The sequence below is a fragment of the Arachis hypogaea genome, chromosome 4 (genome assembly GCF_003086295.3).
Source record: "Arachis hypogaea cultivar Tifrunner chromosome 4, arahy.Tifrunner.gnm2.J5K5, whole genome shotgun sequence".
NCBI classification, from domain to species: Eukaryota; Viridiplantae; Streptophyta; class Magnoliopsida; order Fabales; family Fabaceae; genus Arachis; species Arachis hypogaea.
This window is the reverse complement of record NC_092039.1, coordinates 14,704,730-14,724,355: the sequence shown is the minus strand read 5'-3', so window position 1 is coordinate 14,724,355 and position 19,626 is coordinate 14,704,730. Positions and strand designations below refer to the sequence as shown.

Sequence of the window (19,626 nt, the reverse complement as noted above, 5' to 3'; positions counted from 1 at the left end):
TTTCTTCTTTAATTCTGAGACTATATATATATATATGTTTGTTTCTTTTTGGAGAGAACTCGAAGAATTAAATTAAAAAAGACTAATAATAATGCATTTATTTCCGTCGTTAGATTTTGAGAATGATAAGAGGGATGAGATTCCTTTATCCCACACATAGCAGCATATTAATAATTGAACATATATATGCTTTCACATTTTTATGCCCCCCAAAAAAAAAAATCTCTAATAGTGAATGACAAAGTTTGATGAGTTAAGCATCATATCTTATACTTATTTATATTTGCTTACTTTTGTGTTTTGAGTAATTATTAAAACTCTAGACCCTTTAATAGGAAAAAAACAAAGAAGACTTTGAATCCTAAAATGAAACAAGATGCATTACAAGTTATGACAATAATAGCTAGACTTAATAAATTTTGTTCTTTAAATAATCCTAAACCCTAATATATAATTCCTCTTTAAATTTCATCCTTAACTCTTGAATCCTCATGAATATGGTCTTCTTTTCCTCCTCAAGCTTCTCCACTTCCCTCATGAATTTCTCCATATTCAAAGCAAACTCTACTTGGGGTGCAAGCCATGACAACTCAAACCCAAAGACTTGAACTTCATCCCACAACATTTGAAGGCACTCACATGCTTCCACATTCATCTCTTCCAATTTTGTTGTCTCCAAAAAGTGCAATACCCTTCCAAGTGCATTAAAAGCCCAACCTGAATACTTATAAGTCCTTTTCCTTTGACACTCCAGCAATGAAGGATGAATATTGCAAACTTTTTCTAACAAAGGAACATAAACATTGTCCACTAGTCCCTTCCCTTCAAAATCAACTTGTTCATTACAATCATGTACTTCAAAAGAACAATAATCAAATGATTCTGCGGAATCTGGTGGAATTGGAGGAGCTGAAGGTTGATATTGATCATATTGCTCTTGATAATAATGTTGAGGACTTTGTTCTTTTTTCTTCAATTTTTTGAACAATGCTAATATGTCCTCATAGGCACCTCTAAGAACAATTCTTCCAAATTTCTTTCCGTACGCCAATGAAAATGTCTGCCCTATTGATAATATCATCTTCTATAGCAAGAATAAAAACAAAAAACCAATAAATGTTCAATTTAGCCAATTTAATTTAAACAAATAAAATAAGGTGAAAACTCAGGTGCAGTCGACTTCACGTGAAGTTGATAACTGAGAATTGTTAGATAATTTGACTGATTTGACTAAATTTTCATCTAACGGCTCTCAACTATCAACTTCACGTGAAATTGACTGCACCTGAGTTTTCACCATAAAACAATATCAATAAAGTAGAATATATATTTATTACCTCTATAATATCTTGTTCATGTATGGTGTGCTTGGTAATCTCCTCCATGGCGCGGTACAATCTAGGGATGTAAGTGATAAAATTTCAGAAATGTTTTGTGTGTCATATAATGGGGAGTTTGGACAATGTCTTCCATATTCTAAGAGAGTAAATAATTTGAAAAATCAATTTAGTTGTTGTCTTTCTTAAGGAAAAACACAACAACCTTTTCATTACACAAATTCAATGGTTGTATTGAAAATGAAGCCCCAAAGAATTTTATCTTTACAGAGCTGTTTTAGATTTTGGGATTATTTTAAGTTTTATTAGCCTAACCACTTGGGTATATGTAACATCTAGTTCTAGAATTCTTAGTTAATCCATCAAAGTCATACTTGTCCTACCTAGCTATACCGTATTATTGAGCGAACATCATTTAATTTTTTAGTGGGATAAATCATTTTTCATTTAATTTATTAGTGGGATAAATTATTTTTTTTCCCCTTGTGAAAGATATTTACACAATGTTACTTTGAGCGAAGAAACATAAGTTGGAGAAGAAGATAAGAGAAGTTAAATGAGTATATTCTGATATCAATGAAAATAAAGAATGATTACTAAACTCAAGTTGTATTTACATTCTTAGCTAAGCAACTATATATATATATATATATACTAATATACATGAGTTACTCTAATTGGCAAAACAGAATTTTCTCATTTGGTAATCAATTCTGTTTGGCTAATAAAATTTTGATGATTCTTTGACTCTGAATTGTCCAAAAAAACTATTGAAAGTTACTGCAGATAGAGACTAAGTATAGATGTCAACAATTTGGTCAACACCTGGTATATGAACAATATGGAGTTGATGCTATAATTGGCAAGGTCTCTCACAAAGTGAATGCTGAGATCAAAATGCTTGGTCCTATTATGCATTATAGGATTAGGAGATAGTTAGATTGTGCTAGCATTATCACAATAGATGGTATATGTCCCAAAATATTGAAAACAAAGCTCAGATAAAAGATTTTGCAACCAAATGACTTCAGTAGTAGCAGCTGCAACACTTCTATATTCAGATTCAGCACTGGAATAGTTAACCACCTGTTGTTTTTTACTAGACTATGCCATAAGGTTGCTGCCAAGAAAATTGCAATAGCCTAAATTGAATTTCTTATAGGAAAAGTCTAGAGGGCCAGCAACTTTATTAAATTTTGGCCAGCATATAACCAGCAAAGAAAAGTGAGCTATTGGATGAAATCTCACATCAATTTCACACCATCAAAATCATCATTAATGGTTATTTGATGGCTACAAATCACAAAAATTGCTGTCCCCCTAGCATTCCTCTTTCTTATAATCAGAAGCCCAATCATCATCTGCAAAGCCAAAAAATAAAAAATTAGCAGAGGAATGGAAGAGAAGTCCATACTCAGTTGTGCCAGTCAAGTATCTATGGCTAAGCTTGTTTACAGGCACGGGATACTAAAATTGGAACACAAAAACACAAAATCATATTTGTCATACGAGAATATTTATAGAAATAATATTGCCCAAAGATACTAATAATAAGAAAGACAATTTATTTTTTATTTTTTTATTATTCTTGTTAATTTTTTATAATTATATCTTTATTATTATATTTTTTTTCAAATTTTTTAATAAAAAAATAAAAATAAATTAAACTTTTATAATTTGTTCTAATTTATCACCAAATAACATATAAAAACACTAATTTTTGTGTCTATATTCTTTGTGTCTTATTTTCAGTATCTTATCTTATCCTATTCTCAAAACAAAACACAGTTTAAGCGTTGAGTTTGAGAAAAATAGGGAAAAGCTCTGCATACAAGCCATTAGGGCTTGTAATGGCTTGTATGCTTTACAAGTTCATTAAACAATAAAATCAAATTACGCGCTGCTCCACGTACGACGCGCTATATCCCTTCTTCATCTCCTTCTTTTTCGATCGTTCTTTTTTCCTCTTTTCTCACTGGTTTGTTTTTCGTCGTTGACGTTAGTTTCTCCACATACTGTTACGGCACGTTTTCATTGCACCTTCTTCTTCTTATTGCTGCACGTTCTTCTTCCTCTTCCTCTTCTTCTTCTTCTTTTCTTTTGTTTCTTGCCTTCTCTTTCTCCTTCTTCATTTACGTGCTTTTTTCTTTGTTTTCTTTCTTCGTTATTCTCGATTTCTATTATTTTTTGACATCAAGCTCTGAAATCGTTTTTGAAAAAGAAGAAGTAGCAGAAGACGAGGAGGAGAAAGAGAAAGAGTTCTGAATTATGCATGATTTTGGGTGTATTTCTTTAAATCCTTTGGGTGTATTTTCTGTAATCTTTTGGGTGTATTTCTATAATCGTTTGGGTGAATTCCTGTAACCGTTTGGGTGTATTTCTGTAATCTCTTGGGTGTATTTTATGTAATCGTTTGGGTGTATTTTCTGTAATCTCTTGGGTGTATTTCTGTAATGCTTGCCATTTTTTCTGAAATGAAAAATACACCCATAGATATCAGTAAGATACACCCATAGATATGAGTCAGATACACCCATAGATATCAGTCAGATATCACTCAAATACACCCAAAGGGTTACAGAAAATACACCCAAAGGATTTAAGAAAATACACCCAAAATTCGTTGAAGTACATGCATAATTCAGAACTCTTTCTCTTTCTCCTCCTCATCTTCTGCTGCTTCTTCTTCTTCAAAAACGATTTTACCATGAAAAACCGAAAAAAAACGAGAAAAGAAGAAGAAAAGACGTAAATGAAGAAGAAGAAGAAGAGGAGGAAAACGAGGAAGAAGAACGTTCAGAAACGAAAGAAAAGGAGAAGAAGAAGAAGAAGAGTAAGAGGAAGAAGAACGTGCAGCAAGAAGAATAAGAAGAATTTCAGAAACCATAAAAATCGAAAAAAAAAACGAAGTAGAAGAAGAAGAAGAAGAAGAAGAGGAAGAGGAAGAGGAAGAGGAAGAGGAAAAGGAAGAAGAAGAAGAAGAAGGTGAAGAAGAAGAAGAAGACGAAGAGGAACCGTTTGAGTGGGGCGCGTGTAGTTACGCTCCATTCAAAGTGAGTTAATGCGCGTGTTAATGAAGTTTGGGTTGATAACTTGTAAAACTTGTATGGCCTTTTTACTTGTATGTGTAGCAGACCCCAGAAAAATAATATGTTTATTTGATGATAACAAACATTAGTAATTTATGTTAAAATTCCAATAATGTGTGTAATTTGTTTGGTTATTGTGCAGAAAATTAAACAAACCCAAAAGTCTCTTGGCAACACTCTTCTCTTCTCTGGCTCGTAACAAATGTGCCAAAAGAATCTCTTTTCTTTTCTGAATTGAAACATGGCGAATTTTCTCGTGCCTTTAATTTGCTGTCGAAATTGCCGAAAAGTAACAAATGGGTCCCAATAGTCAATTCATTGGGTTAACGGGTGGCATCGTTATCACTGTTGCATCATATTATTATTTTTGAATTTAAAAGTAGTAACTCCACTATAAACTAGGATAGATGACATGTACAATAGTTTTTCATGGTTCTTGGATTATGAGAGTTAAAAAAAAATCTTATTAACAAAATTAATAAATTGAATTTTTAATAATAATTAAAAAAATAATAACATCAACAATAATATTAATAATAAAATATAGAGAAAATTATACTTTCTTTTACGAGAAAAGTTAAAATGATACTTTTTTTTTATTTGTAAAATATACACTTTCTTTTTTATAATTTTTAAAAAAATTTCTCTTGAATTCATTTTAAAATTTTTGTATTTAAATTATTTTTTACAAAAATACCATCTAACAAAAATTTTATTTTTTGTGATTAAATTTTGTTTACCAAAATACCGTTTAAGCAATTAGTTTTTACTAATTAAATTGTATCTTTACCAAAATATTCTTTTAAAAATTTTTAATAATTAAATTATTTTTTTCTAAGATAACTTTCAATAATTTTTAATTATTAAGTTGTAATTTTGTCAAAATTTTCGTTAACAATAATTTTTGTATTTTATTATTAATTTTCGATATCAATGTATATTATTTTAACATTAAATTAAAAAAAATCTTACCACTATTAATATCTATAACAATTAATATTAATAAATAATTTGTTTTATAGAACTATTAAAAATTATTAACAACTTTATCAATACTTATAAATAAGTTGAGATGGATAAATTTAAAATTTAAAAAATTGACATCTCATTCCTTTACATCTTTAGAAAATTAGTTCCTTAATAATAAAAAAATTATTGAAGGGTATGTTAGAAAAAAAATAATTCAATCATTAATTTTTTTTAAAAAAATATGTTAATAAAATACAATTTAATCAATAGAAAGAGAATTTGTTAAAGAGTATTTTGTTAGACAAAATTTTGTTACAAAAAATAAAATTTTTGTAAAAAAAATTATTTTTTCTTGAAAAATAGATAAAGTTAATGGTAGTTAACATAAAAAAAATTAAATGGATTAACGAGGAGATTTTTTAAAAATTATAAGAAAAGAAAATGTATATTTTACAAATAAAGGGAAGGAGGGTGTCATTTTAATATCTCTTAGAGGAGGGGAATGAAATTTTCTCTAAAATGTATTATTAACAAGATCGACAATAATAATAAAATTTATTATAGTATTTTTTTATTATTTTATAATAAAACTTATTGAAAGTTTGTTAAGGATGAAAATAAATTTTAAATATTATTTTTAGTAAATAAAAATTTATTGAAAATTAAAGTGTTGAATTTAAATATTTTTAAACATGTATTTGACAATTAGAAATTAATTAGTATTGTGAAGAAGGTGTTGTAAAAAAGTGAGACTTTAAAATAGCGTTTGAAAAAGAGACTGAAACTTAGAGACAGAAATTTAATTAAGTGCATGTGTTGTGTTTGGTGTAGGATGTATATGACTGAATTATATCTCAGTATTTTATTTGGTTCAAAATAAAAATAGAGATTGAAAATACATAAAATGACTAAGTTGCCATAACTGTTTAAATGAAAAAATAAAAAACAAAGAACCCTAACTTAGGGGTGAGAAACAAGCAAAAATTCGTTGGATCGGCTCGCATAACTCGCCAAAAAGGTAGGCTGAGTTAAAAATTTGAGACTACTATACTAAAAAAGCTCACCTAACCTACACCGCTTAATCCATGCGTTTTGGCGGGTTTTGGCCGAACGGGGTATATTGACCTGGCAAACTTTTAGCTTTAAGGTGATACTTGAATTCAGGGTGTTATTTTTGTGCCTGTATTTGGAATGTGTGTTCGTTTTACTTTAAGTTATAATTTGGACTATATTTGATTGGTTAGAGATTTGGACAATGGGACACGCACCTGAACGAGTTGCTGACTGCTTCTGTTTAATAGAGCTAGTAAGAACGAGGCGACAAAAGCAATAACACAGGAATTACGAGGTTGTGGTGGTCCTGAAGGCGGTGACAAGGCCGAGGCATAGTTATCAGAACCAGACCGGACCGGCCGATTCGACCGAAAAACTAGTGAACTGGTAGTTTGGTCAGTTCGGTTGATGCTATGAACCGGAATCGCAGATGACTCGGTCAATAGTGGTCAAATCCGTTGAAAAATGGTCGGTTCGTATCTAAACCGCTGTTGACCCGTGCGAGTCCACGGATGCACTCGCGGGCTGCGAACCACAGTAGGAGCTTCGCTGTCCAGAAAAACTTGATGAATGGTTCGAACAGGGAACCTACTGCATGCAACGTCCCCTCTTATATGGAAATGGATCCTCTCTAGTTTTTTAACACTTGAGGAAATGAAGTGTGATCTCTTACCATTAACTTTATAAGTGGGATCAAAATTAAATATAAGAAAGAGAATAATAAAGAGTAAGAGATCACAATTGACACCATCCAGTTTTTTCTTCACTGAAGAGGATCCACTCCCCCTTTTATACCACTCTTCCAACACATTCTTCATTAACATATACAACGAAAGATAATTATATGCTAAGTTTCAATGAATTTTATTTTTTATTTTTTTTAACATGAATTCATATTGATACCAAATTTAATATATTGATTGTGTTATATTTTTTTCTCTCTTTTATTCTTTTAAATTAAAGAAGTATTTTATACTAATAATTAATTTATTATCTTTTTTGCATCATAAATTATATATAGGAATTGATATTTGATTGTTATTAATATATTTGTTAAAACATATATTTTAAGTTTTAACTTATAATTTTATTTTTATGATTTTATCTAATTATGACCGGGTCAATCAGGTGAATTAGCGACTTACCAGTTGACCCAGTGACCCAGTCTTATGATCAGGTTAATTATCGGTTCGGTTCTGATAACTATAAGACCGAGACTTTCATTAGGTTTTTCAAATTATTGTGTCTCTACTTTTTAAAAGTACTAATAAAAATAAAAATTTGTGTCTTAAAATTAAAATTTTAATTATAATTCTTGGCTACTAAACACAATACTAAATTTCAGTTTTCTAAAATCAGGTAATAACTTATAAGTACTTGATTAGTGCTTCAAATTCTAATTCCAAGTCTTAATTATTCTTATACTTTCAGTTAGCATGAAATTCTCATTCTTTGTACGTGTTTTGTCCAAATTTTTATCTTTAAAATTTATTTAATGACTATGAATAAGAATTTAATATGATCGACAATTAAAAAAAATACATTTAAAAAAGATAAATGACGAACAATTTTCTGAAATAATTTTAATGTGGTCCTTTGGAATAACCGTTTGATGTTAATCATAATAAAAATTGCATAATAATTATATAAATTATGTTAAGTAATTAATTTTATTTTGAAAATAACTTTTTTATTTATAAAACAAAAAAAAATTAAAATCAGTTGATTATATATCAGTATTAATGATAATAATGAAAAGTTCTGTCACTAATAAGAAATGCTCAAATAAAGAAAGGAGGAGCATTGCTGGAGTAAATAAAAGTTGGTGATGGATAAACAGCAGCTGAGTTAGAGAGAATGAAAAAATCAAGTTTACGCTGTTTATTAACTCTAGAAAATTTACTATTATCTCTGACAATTTTATATCCACTTGTCAATATTACAATTTATCATATCTTTTCGGCAACATTTCGACAAAAATATTTAGACACCAAAAAACGCACCTTAAAACATACGTAATTACCCACAAATTAAGGATGAAAGGATGTTTCACAAGGCAAATGGTAAGTTCACATAGTTCAAGCAAAGTAAAAAAGGTGGATGACCTATTTTATGCACAAAAAAGAAAAAAAAGAGAAAAAAGTCAAAAGTTGGAGCCAAAAGGTAAAATCAAAGAAGATCAAATCAAAGAAGAAGAGTTACTATTTTTGTGCAACAATTCTATCTTATTGAAACTATCATCTTTTAGCTGTACATTTTCGGATAAGAAGAAAAAATTGAGGTTATATTTGTCTGTTGTAAATCAAATGTTATAATTAAAATTTGGAGCCAAAAAATGCATTAATGGTTCAGATCTTTGAAGTCAAGAGAAAAGGAAGAAAGAGAAGAAGTTAGGTAAGAATTCAAGCCAACTCTACTATCCATGAAATCACTGCTGCTATTCTATTTCTTCTCTGCGTCTCTGATATGATTTATGAGGAAGAAGAACAAAGTCAAAAGTGTTCAAGTAAACTCAAGTTTTGGAAGCTTTACTCTTGCATAAAAGGGTAAACGATCAGAAATTGAAGTAAAGAGAGTGAGCACATTATTTAGTTCTTCGTAACTTTTTAGCTAAACCTTCTTTTACTTCATGGTTTCATTGAATTTTTTGTTCTTCAATTTTATCTTTCTTTGTTTCAATTAATGAAAAAAGGTAAAGAGAGTAATCTTGGAAAAAAGTCAGAAATTATGTCAAACTCTTTTGTAATTAATTTTGTTTTGTATTTATGAACCTGAGATGTTTTCCTTGCTAAGTTGGGTGAGCACTTAGTGTTGAAAGTCTAGAGAATGAACCTAGCCAAATCAAACTTGGTTAGAAGTTTGATTTGTCCCTGATAGGATTAGTTTGAATTCTTGAGAATTAGTGTTAGTAAATATTTAATAAAGATAGTAGAAATTCCACCATAGTTGTGGTGGAAATTAGATGTAGGCCATATTGCACATGGTGGTTGAATAAGGATATATGGTTGTGTTATTTTTCCCTTCTCTGTTTTTTCTGTTCCGCTCATTATGAGACAAAATAAAATTATCTCTTGCTTAATCAACTTCATAGAAGTTATAACAAAACAAAGTGTTAACTTCTCATCTTTATTTTGTTCCATCTTTTCTTTCTCATCTTTTAGTGAGAAACAAAATAAATTTGTCTGCTGCATAATCAATACTATAGATTCTACAACAACAAGGAATTAAATTCTGGTTTGAAGTATAAAGTGTACAAGATTAAAAGATACCAAAGATTCAAGCCTCTTCTCTAGATCATTGAGAACCTTCAATTGGTATCAAGGGTCCAATCTCAAAGAATCAAGCTTTACAGTTTGGACCAAAGATCTAATGGTCAATAATATAGGTGCAAATATTGTGGCTTACACACTCATTGAGGGGTAATCTAACAACAGACCTCCCTTCTTTAATTATAAGAACTACACTTATTGGAAGAAAAGAATGCAGATATTTGTGTAGTCCGTTGATTACAACATATGAAAAATCATTGTGGACGGTCTGCAAGTCCCAACAAATACAAGCAATGAAGGAGTGGTGACTCGCAAAGAAGAAGAAGAATGGAACGATGAAGATAAAAAGAAAGTTGAGCTAAACGCCAAGGCAATAAACATGATGCACTGTGCCATTAGTTTCGAGGAATATCGAAAAGTGTCAAGATGCAAAACAGTAAAAGAGATTTAGGATAAACTCCAAGTCACTCTTGAAAGCACTCAACATGTCAAGAAAACAAGAATTGATATGCTTAGAAAGGAATATGAAATGTTCACTATGAAAGAAGGAAAAACCATCAATAAAATATTTAAAAGATTTTTTATTATCATCAATAGCTTAGATGCAATGGGGATGACTCATACTGATCAAGTATTAGTGAAAAAAATACTTAGAAATCTCGTAAAAGAGTAGAAAACAAAAATAACTGTTATTTTTTAGAGCAACAATCTAAATCAACTGACCTATAATGAGTTGAGAGAAAAGCTACTTGCTTATGAAACCACCCATATGAACCGTGACAAAAAAAAAGTGAACTTAAAATTCAATATTGATTTATTGGAAGAATATTTCAATGACAGTTTTTTAGATAACGAAATTGTATTTTTTTTAGGAGGTTGAGAAGACTCATGAGAAGTAAAAGAAGAGTAAAGGCTCAAGTTCAAAAGAACACAAGAGGAATTTCAACAAAGTCATATGTCATCATCGTAAAGAGGCTGGTCATTTCAAGTATGATTGTCCTAAGCTCAAAAAGGAGGATAGAATGAAGAAAGACAAGAAGAAGGGGATAATAACATCATGGGAGGATCTAGAATATGACTCCGATAATGAATAAGAATCCGAACACGAAGCACAAGCATGTCTCATAGCTGGTCAAGATCAACTAGAAGAGGTAAATTATTTTGACCTATCTAACGAGGACTTGCTTATAATTAATGATGACTTAACTACACATATTAGAAAAATTCTTGAAAAACATGATAAATGCAAAGCTGAAAATGATTTCTTGAGAGTTGAAAACGATGATCTTATCAAAGAGAAAGTGAAGGAAACTGAAAGTGTCACTGATTTGGTTGAAAAAAATAAATTTTTTAAATCTGAAATTAAAAAATTTAAAGGCAAACAATCAGCTAATACTTCACTTGATTTCATTGAAGAAAATGAACAATTGCATGAGGTTATTAGAGGTTTGAAATGTGATTTGACACAGTTTTTTCTAAGTTTTAGCAACTTAGACAAAATGTTAGCTAGTCAAAAATCTATATTTGAAAAATCTAGTTTAGATTACTTTGAGAAAAGTGATGCTGTTTTTGAAAAATCACTTCCTAAAAATGAAGCATCAACAGCAAGAACCTATAACCACAAAACTTCATACCAATCTTCAAATTCTGCAATAAAAAATTATTATCACACTTGTAAAATGAGTGATCATATTTTTCATCAATGTTTTATTGTTAAAAAAAAAAGTTGGAAACAAAGTGTACAAAGTGGTAAGTAATTTCAATGTCCTTAGACAACCAAGGAAGATTAACATCAAAGAATCTAAGTTTATTTGGATACTTAAAATCATTTGAAGTTTTGTACAAGTTTGTCTTGCATCTAGGAAGAAGAAAGATATATGGTATGTGGTATCTTGATAACGGATGTTCAAGGCACATGATCGAAAAGTCTGCATTCTTCATCAAACTAAATGAGTACAATGGAGGATTTATGATTTTCGGTGATGATGAAAAGGGTAAGATCATTGTCATAGGTAAAGTGGATAAATTTTTTTCTATTTGTATTGACAAATATTTTTTTATTGATGGGTTGAGATATAATTTTTTGAGTATTAACTAACTTTGTGTCTTAGATTATTTGATAATTTTTAAAAAATTGGAATATCTTGTTGTTAATGAAAATTCAGATGAAGTGGTGTTTGTGGCTAAAAGATGTGATAATGTGTATGGTCTCACAATAGATAAATTCAAAAGTCAAAATGTAACTTATTTTAATTCTATGGATTCCAAAAAATGACTATGGCATAAAAGGTTAGGTCATGCTAACATGTTTCATATAGTCAAGCTAATAAAGAAGGATTTAGTGAAAGGTCTTCCTAAAATTAAATTTGACAAAGACATTACTTGTGATGCATGCCAAATGAGAAAGCAAACAAAAATTCATTTAAATCAAAGAAAAATATTTCGACTAATTGCTGCATATTAATCTTTTTGGGCTAACTATAACTCAAAGTATAGGTGGTAAACATTATGTCTTAGCTATTATGAATGATTATAAAAGATTTGGTTGGGTTCTTTTTCTTTCTCATAAAAATGAAAAAAAATTAAAAATTATTTCTATTAGAAGTGATCACAGAAAAAAGTTTAAAAATTGTGATTTTGAAACCTTTTGTGATGAATTAGGGATTTTCCATAACTTTTTTTTTTATCCAAGAACACCTCAACAAAATGGTGTTATTGAGCGAAGAAATAGAAGTCTTTAAAAAATGGCTAGAATCATGTTATGTGAAAGCAATGTCCCTAAATTTTTTTAGACCGAAGCAGTCAACACGACTTGTTACATTTTAAATAAAATAATCATTAAAATTTTTTTAAAGATTATGAGTTATGGAAAGGAACCCCTCACAATCTAAAATATTTTCATGTCTTTGGATGTAAATGTTTTGTATTGAACACTAAAGATAATTTGAAAAGTTTGATCCAAAAACATATGAATATATTTTCATTGACTACTCTACATCTAGCAAAACTTATAAAGTTTATCATAAAGACTCTAGAGTTGTTGAGGAATTCGTACACGTCACTTTTTGTGATTTTACTGTTATTTCAAGTCCTTTAGAAGATGACAATGCAGATGCTCAGAATAGTGATGTCAAAAATGAGAATCAAGCTCAAATAGATTCTAATCTACAGTAGAATGTTCAACCTACTACGACAGTAGATTCTGTAGGAGATAATTCTGTTTTATCTTCTGAAACTGTAAAAAATTTTGGAACTGACAGCCAAACAAATCAAACTCTATTTGAACCTAATCTTAGGACTTCTAGATTAAAAAAATGAAAATTCTTAAAAAATTATCAACAAGAATTTATTATTGAAAATATGTTACAAAGTATCACTATTAGATCCTCAAGTAAAAAAAGATTAAAACATAATAATTTTATACTTATTTCTCAAATCAAACCACAAAATGTGAATGAAGCTCTAGGAAATTTGTCTTGGATCAAAGCAATAAAAGAGGAGCTGCATTAGTTTAAAAAAAATGAAGTATGAATACTTGTGCCAAACTCCAACAGAAGTAAATCTGATTAACAAATAGGGGATGATTCAGTTTCTTACTTCCGCAAGAAAACTTATTTTATTTTGGAAGAAAAAATAAATAATTAGTGTTACTTCAATTATGTTGGTGTCAACATTTTTTTATTTCGTAAAAATTAATATAAATACTCCAAATTAAATTTTTCTTATATTTATTATTGAGCGAACAACATTTAATTTATTAGTATGGAATAAATCATTTTTTTCTCTTTGTGAAAGATATTTATACATTGTTATTTTGAGCGAAGAAACAGAAGTTAGAGAAGAAGATAAGAGAAGATATGGAATGTATTCTAATATTAATGAAAATGAAGAATGAATATTGAACTCAAGTTGTGTTTACATTCTTAGCTAAGCAACTATATATATACATGAGAGGAATGAGTTTTATTCTAATTGACAAAACAAAATTTTCTCATTTTGTAATTAATTTTGTTTAATTTGGCTAATAGAATCTTGATAATTCTTTGATTTTGAGTTGCTATGATCTCTATCATTGAAGTTTATTGTTAAACGAAAGATTTACAGAAAATAAAAATATTGAAATTACATATACAAAATATCAGATAGTCCATGTATTAATGCTTTTTAAATTAGTATATGTTATTACTTCACGTGTAATTTTTCATGTAAAATACTGCTTTATTAAATATTTTTATAACTTATAAATTAATTTTAATATAAATTTTTATGTCTAACTCCTTTTTCAAAAAGAATTTACTTAAATTATTTATCTAAACTGACCTTGCTAAACTTATTATCAGTCATTGCATTTGCTGTTGATTTTTCAAAACGTGATGCATAATTATTTGTTAAATATTATAAACACTTGACTTTCAAAGACGGGCATTTGGTCTAGTGGTATGATTCTCGCTTTGGGTGCGAGAGGTCCCGAGTTCGATTCTCGGAATGCCCCATGTTTTTTTATATAATTTTGTTTTATCCTCTTATCCACTAAACACAATTCCAAGTGAAGCTTGAATAACCTCACATGTCATATCAATAGTTAATTGGTTAATTCACATGTATTAAACTAAAATATCGAAGTTGGGTAATTTGCAATATAATATAATAATTCATTCCTCAAATTTAATATAACAAAAGGAAAAATAAAAATCTATACATATCATGATTCATGAATGTGATTCACAGATACATTATGACTGCAAAGTTTAAAACACTCTCACACTCACTTGCATAAGCAGTGAAATCATATTATACTAACTTAGTACAAATCAAACTGAAGGTACAAATGATTAGCACTACTAAAGTATGATTAGAGTAACAGAGCAGGCCCCATAAGGATCAAAGCAAGCCCCATTAGAACATTGCTAGTTTTAGTACCCTTCAAACCTCTGTTTCCTTCAGCCTGGATGTGCTCAGCAACATTAAAGTCACCTGCTTCAATGTCAATGCAAGTGGATTAATAAACATGTTCCTGTTAATACACTAGTAATAGTAAAAGCATTGCATACGAAACTTCACGAGTAAATAGCTATTTTAACATCTGAAAAATTTTAATTTTAACAGAATACATATAAAATTTATCGCTCTGAACATTTAGGTCATTTTGTCAAACAAAATTGATATTTGGAGGTTCATTTTGTTAAAAACAAAAGTTGAGGTTCATTTTATGAAAATCGAAATGTTTTGAATTTTAAGATGACTATTTAATCGAAAATTCATTTGCGCTATTACCTCTTTGAGGGCCATAGCCACAGGCAGATTGAATTGTTTGTTTGATGTCTTGTATGGTTGCTTTGTTATAAAATATGAAGTGGCTGAAGATGTTGTCAAGACAACTAAGGACCAAGTTAGTCTCAGTCAAACATGGCCCTTCACAGAACTCATCCGTTTTCTCACTTGGTACGTTCAAGTCCCCTTTCTCACTCAATCTATATGATTCTTCACAAGTTGTATAAATCTGAATCAAACACAATGCAATAATCACAATTAACTTTACCTCTGTTTTCAATAATGTCTTGTACACATGGATAAAAATTGTAATGTTTAATTGTTAATATGTCATTAGTAACTTGGTTATTAATACCTTGACGGTAAAATTTACGTAAAGTTGTCTTTAGTAAAGTTGTTAGTTGAAAATTGTTAGATAACAATTTAATCAAATATGTCAAATTATTTAACGATTTTTTATTAACAACTTCACATGAAGACACTTGCATGTAAATTTTCACTTACTTTAATAACAAGAATCTTAAAATCAGTTAAACACTAATTAAGGTAAGTAGTAAGTATTCAATGCATAAGTTAAAACTTTTGAGACTTTTGAGTAAATTGAATTTACATTCTTCCAAGTTAGACTGAAATTTCTAATAAATTTAAAGTAAAAGTATAATTTTTATAAGAGTTTAATTTTGATATATTATGTAATATTTTATGCAGTCATTTAACTATATTTATTTTTTTTATGATTTTTTTTTGGTGACTTGAATTATTTTGGTGACTGTTTTTTTTTTATAATTATTTATGTAGTTAATATAAAAATAATTATTTTTATTGATATATTATTACGTAATTAGATGCATATATTTTTTTATCAAATGATAAAAAGAATTACATAAAAAATTGCCGTTTTAATATTTTAACAATTATCTTAGAGTACCGGTTAACTAACCTCTAACATTATAACTACAAATAATGTAAGTATGAATAATTCAAAATAGTAAGGAATAACATAATGTTTCTAATTCAGATAGAGAATTCAATTCAATTGATATCAACTCAATTAGTCTCATCTTTTAGATCATGCATTCGAATTTCAATTTTTATTATATAAAAAAGGAACAATTCAATTAAAAGAGGCTATTTCACGTAGATAACAAAAAAGAATGATCTTGTGGGTAATATGTATGATACTCACATATTTATCATTGAAACAAAGTAAGGCTTTGGAGACAATTTGAGTAGGGTCACCAAATCCACCACCCCCAGCTCCTCCTCCACCTCCTCCACCTCCACCACCGCCAAATCCCCCACCACTTCCACCTCCACCTACCCCAGCCCCCGCGGGATTGCCGCCAATTCCAACTCCAGCACCACCAAATCCAGAACCTATCTGGTTCCCAGGTTGATCATCACCATAATCAGCATTTCCTATCAAATGAAGACTCAATATGTGATAAAATCCAAAGCACTAACAAATTTTGTCCTCAAAATAATTAAATTGAAAAATAAAATCCTAATCATACCTAATTTCCAAAATAGACAAACATAAAACAAAGCAAAAGCTAAAATCCAGCGTCTAAAACTAAGTTCAAATGCCATAATTACCGAAGAAGCTTTGAGAATATGGTTTGAATTAATTAGAGCAAGTTATATAGCCAATGTTGTGTTAGCACTATACTTTACCATCATAGTTAGTTGCTACGTATATCATGCTAATTCCAATTCCTATAGCAACTAACATTACCTACCATTAATTAGCCCATATTAATCACTTTTCTTAATCAACTTAGAAAAATGAACATGTGTATGAATATTCCTATCCAAAAAGAAGTACAAAGATAATTAATTAAACAAGCCAATGGGTTTAATTTGCTGTTAGTGGCGGTTACAAATTTGTGACAAAATAAAAAAAGTGATATATAAGAAGACTATCAAATTAAGGATGCAGCAGTTGAGGTACAAGCCACCAACTTTTCTCTCCTTTGAGTTCAATAAATCAAACCTAATTAAATCTCACTTGCTACTTTGTTATACTTTTCCTACAAGTTAAGGCCATGCTTTTAGCTGTGGAAAAATTCATGGATTTATATTCATTATCAACTACAACATTTTAATTTTCGGTTCCTATATGTTTTAATTAATTTTGCTATATTTTATAAAATAACAATGTCTTAGCTGGTTTATGAAACACGAACACTGTAACTAACCGATGTGTCAGTTTCTCACACTTATACGACACATGTCATATATATATACACATCTTTATTTATTAATTTAACTAATTATTTTTTTTTTCTAAATTTGTTGACACTTTATAAACATCATTCAGATATAGTGCTAATAAGTTCCAAAAATGCTAATACTAGTAGTAATGAATATATATTAATTTCTTAAAGATATAATTAAACATACTTAAAATATTAGAGACAAAGTTAAAACAAATTAAAATTGATTTTTTTTAAATTTAAAAAATTTTAAGAATAAAAACTGTATTTTATCCTAAAAATTAAATATATCTGATGCCATGTGTTGTATTGTATTTTATATCCCTGTGGATGTTAATATATCATAGATCACAAGTATGCATATTAAAATTATATTTTGATTTTATAAAAAATAATATCATGCATTTTTGCTTTAATTTTAGCTCGGAATAAAAAAAAAAGCTTTTTTTAGCTTCTCATAGATGCTAATAATTTTATACAAAGAACTAAATGTCCTAGGCAGAAAGGTCCAAAACACAAATTAGTGGTTTTTTTTTTCTTTTTGGTATATACATTGGTTCTTCCTTTATTAATTAGCCGTTGTTGTAGCTCACAAATTTAGCTAGAATGAACTAGAGAATAACCTACTATGCTTCCAAAAATACAAATTTAAGAAATATGATCCTCTAAAATAAAAGATGAGAGTTTAATTATTATTAATTTTGTAACTTCTACATCATATGTGAACTCTACTTTTTTTTATTATAATGATAACTAAAATCTTATTTTCTCCCTTTATTAATTTGCTTTTTTTTTCTATGGTTTACAACAAAATTGATTTCTTGATAACGTAACTATGCAATCTAACTAAATTATGTGTTGTTACCCGAATTAACCGCTTTCCTTATTCCGATCCTGATCTCTAGTATCTACTCTATTAATATGGTTCTTCTTCTTCATTATTTTCTTCTTCCACTACTTCTCTCTAGCTCTGCCTTTTCTTACTTTGAAGTCTAGATGCAACCTTGAATAATCTGCCTCCTCTAATCACAATTTTGGGGACAAAGTGAGAATTATTTGCTTCTCCAAAATTTGGAAAAAAAATTTGTTAAAATCGGAAGGACTAGGTGAATTTGAAGTTGAAGACTTACCACAAAAATCAATTCTAAAAGTGGCTTCAAAATTAAGATCCGAGATTTCATGAAGTTGTGTATTTGGATAAATAATTTAATTAAGTTCTTCCAAAAAAAAAGTTTAACTCATAAGGGTTTATATTATAAATAATTTATAAATAAATTATTTTATGTTTAATTTTTTAATCATAAAAATATTTATTTTAAAACGAGAGTAATACAAAAAAAAATATTATAGAAAAAATCATTTTTTTAAATTTTTTTTATAAACATTTTAAATAATTTTTTAAAAATTCATAAATTAATTTTAAAAATTATATCAAACATTAATACTGTAATTTCTCGTAAGTTAAATAATAAAAAAATCACTTATAAATCTATTCAAACATCCTTAATTAATTATTGAAGTTTTTTTTATTCCAAAGGCAAAAAATTTTATTCATTAGGAATAGAATTGCAAAAAAAAGTCCAACTATTAGGCTAGTACAAATAGAATTGGAGTTCTCCCAAACGTACTAAAAAGAGTACAATAATAATATTTAATTTAAAATAGAAAATAGCACTTCAACGTTAGATTGCAGTAAGTTTTTGAAGAAGTTTTAATGCAGATGCAGTAATGGAGTCCAATGATGGAGATTCTTTCTCAAATACATAGCGATTACGAGCATTCGAGACGTACCAGCGCACAATAGCCAAAAGATGGAGGAAGTGAGCACCATTAACCCTTAACTAAAAAAACAATTTGAGGTGGTTCCAAACTTGATGAAAGTGTTCCTTTTCTCCAGCATCAAGGACCTCCTGTAAATTATATTTTTTCCATATTTTTTTTGAAATTGGACATCGAAAAAACAATAATTTATGAACTCTTCTTCTTTATTGCAGCGCCGGCACATAGGATGGATAGAGGTTATTCGATGGTGGAGGGCTTGCATTATCGGGATTGAGCCATGAAAGGATCTTCATAAGAAAAATTGAATTTTTTGGGGAAGAACCATCTTCCATAGGGCACAGCAGGTCTATGGGTAAATGATGGAAAATGTAAGCTATTTGGTATCCTGAAGACACATGATATTTTTCATTCTTATTAAAAGACCAAATGATCTCATCTTCTCCATCACCAATATTGGTTGCAAGAATTATTTGTCTCATCGAGCTTCTGACAAATTATGTTCAATTAAATTTTGGTTCCATATTTTGCCGAGTAACATCAAATCACGGACCCGAAAAAGAGGATGAGTTGGAATAGAATTAGCTTCATAAAGAAGAACATAGTATGGATATGGAGGAAAAATTCAAAGATCTCCAAAAAT

At 29.0% G+C, this 19,626-nt stretch overlaps 2 protein-coding genes and 1 non-coding gene across 3 annotated transcripts; 1 reads left to right on the top strand and 2 right to left on the bottom strand.

Moving 5' to 3' along the window:
• Positions 1–154: 154 nt before the first annotated feature.
• Positions 155–1,544, bottom strand: LOC112796366 (uncharacterized). The gene is made up of 2 exons (XM_025838789.3): positions 1,338–1,544; positions 155–1,084 (listed from the first exon to the last, which is right to left on the bottom strand). Exons 1-2 carry the CDS (start codon positions 1,383–1,385, stop codon positions 437–439), a joined length of 696 nt encoding a protein of 231 aa, XP_025694574.1. The 5' UTR covers positions 1,386–1,544; the 3' UTR covers positions 155–436.
• A 12,593-nt stretch (positions 1,545–14,137) lies between these two features.
• TRNAP-UGG (transfer RNA proline (anticodon UGG)) lies at positions 14,138–14,209 on the top strand. Its single transcript has one exon. It is a non-coding gene; the product is annotated as a tRNA-Pro (tRNA).
• A 131-nt stretch (positions 14,210–14,340) lies between these two features.
• On the bottom strand, positions 14,341–16,659 carry LOC112796367 (uncharacterized). The gene is made up of 4 exons (XM_025838790.3): positions 16,503–16,659; positions 16,175–16,407; positions 14,992–15,217; positions 14,341–14,691 (listed from the first exon to the last, which is right to left on the bottom strand). The coding sequence occupies exons 1-4, from the start codon at positions 16,576–16,578 to the stop codon at positions 14,570–14,572; spliced, it is 657 nt and encodes a 218-aa protein (XP_025694575.1). The 5' UTR covers positions 16,579–16,659; the 3' UTR covers positions 14,341–14,569.
• Between the last annotated feature and the right edge of the window lie 2,967 nt (positions 16,660–19,626).

Bases quoted from the DNA above. Each gene is read 5' to 3' on its own strand.
- LOC112796366 (XM_025838789.3), bottom strand. From the start codon at position 1,385: ATGGAGGAGATTACCAAGCACACCATACATGAACAAGATATTATAGAG. The intron at 1,085-1,337 runs GTAATAAATATA...TTCTTGCTATAG, and splicing joins ATGAACAAGATATTATAGAG to AAGATGATATTATCAATAGG.
- LOC112796367 (XM_025838790.3), bottom strand. From the start codon at position 16,578: ATGGCATTTGAACTTAGTTTTAGACGCTGGATTTTAGCTTTTGCTTTG. The intron at 15,218-16,174 runs GTGAGTATCATA...TGTTTGATTCAG, and splicing joins TTTGTTTCAATGATAAATAT to ATTTATACAACTTGTGAAGA. The intron at 14,692-14,991 runs GTAATAGCGCAA...ACATTGAAGCAG, and splicing joins TGGCTATGGCCCTCAAAGAG to GTGACTTTAATGTTGCTGAG.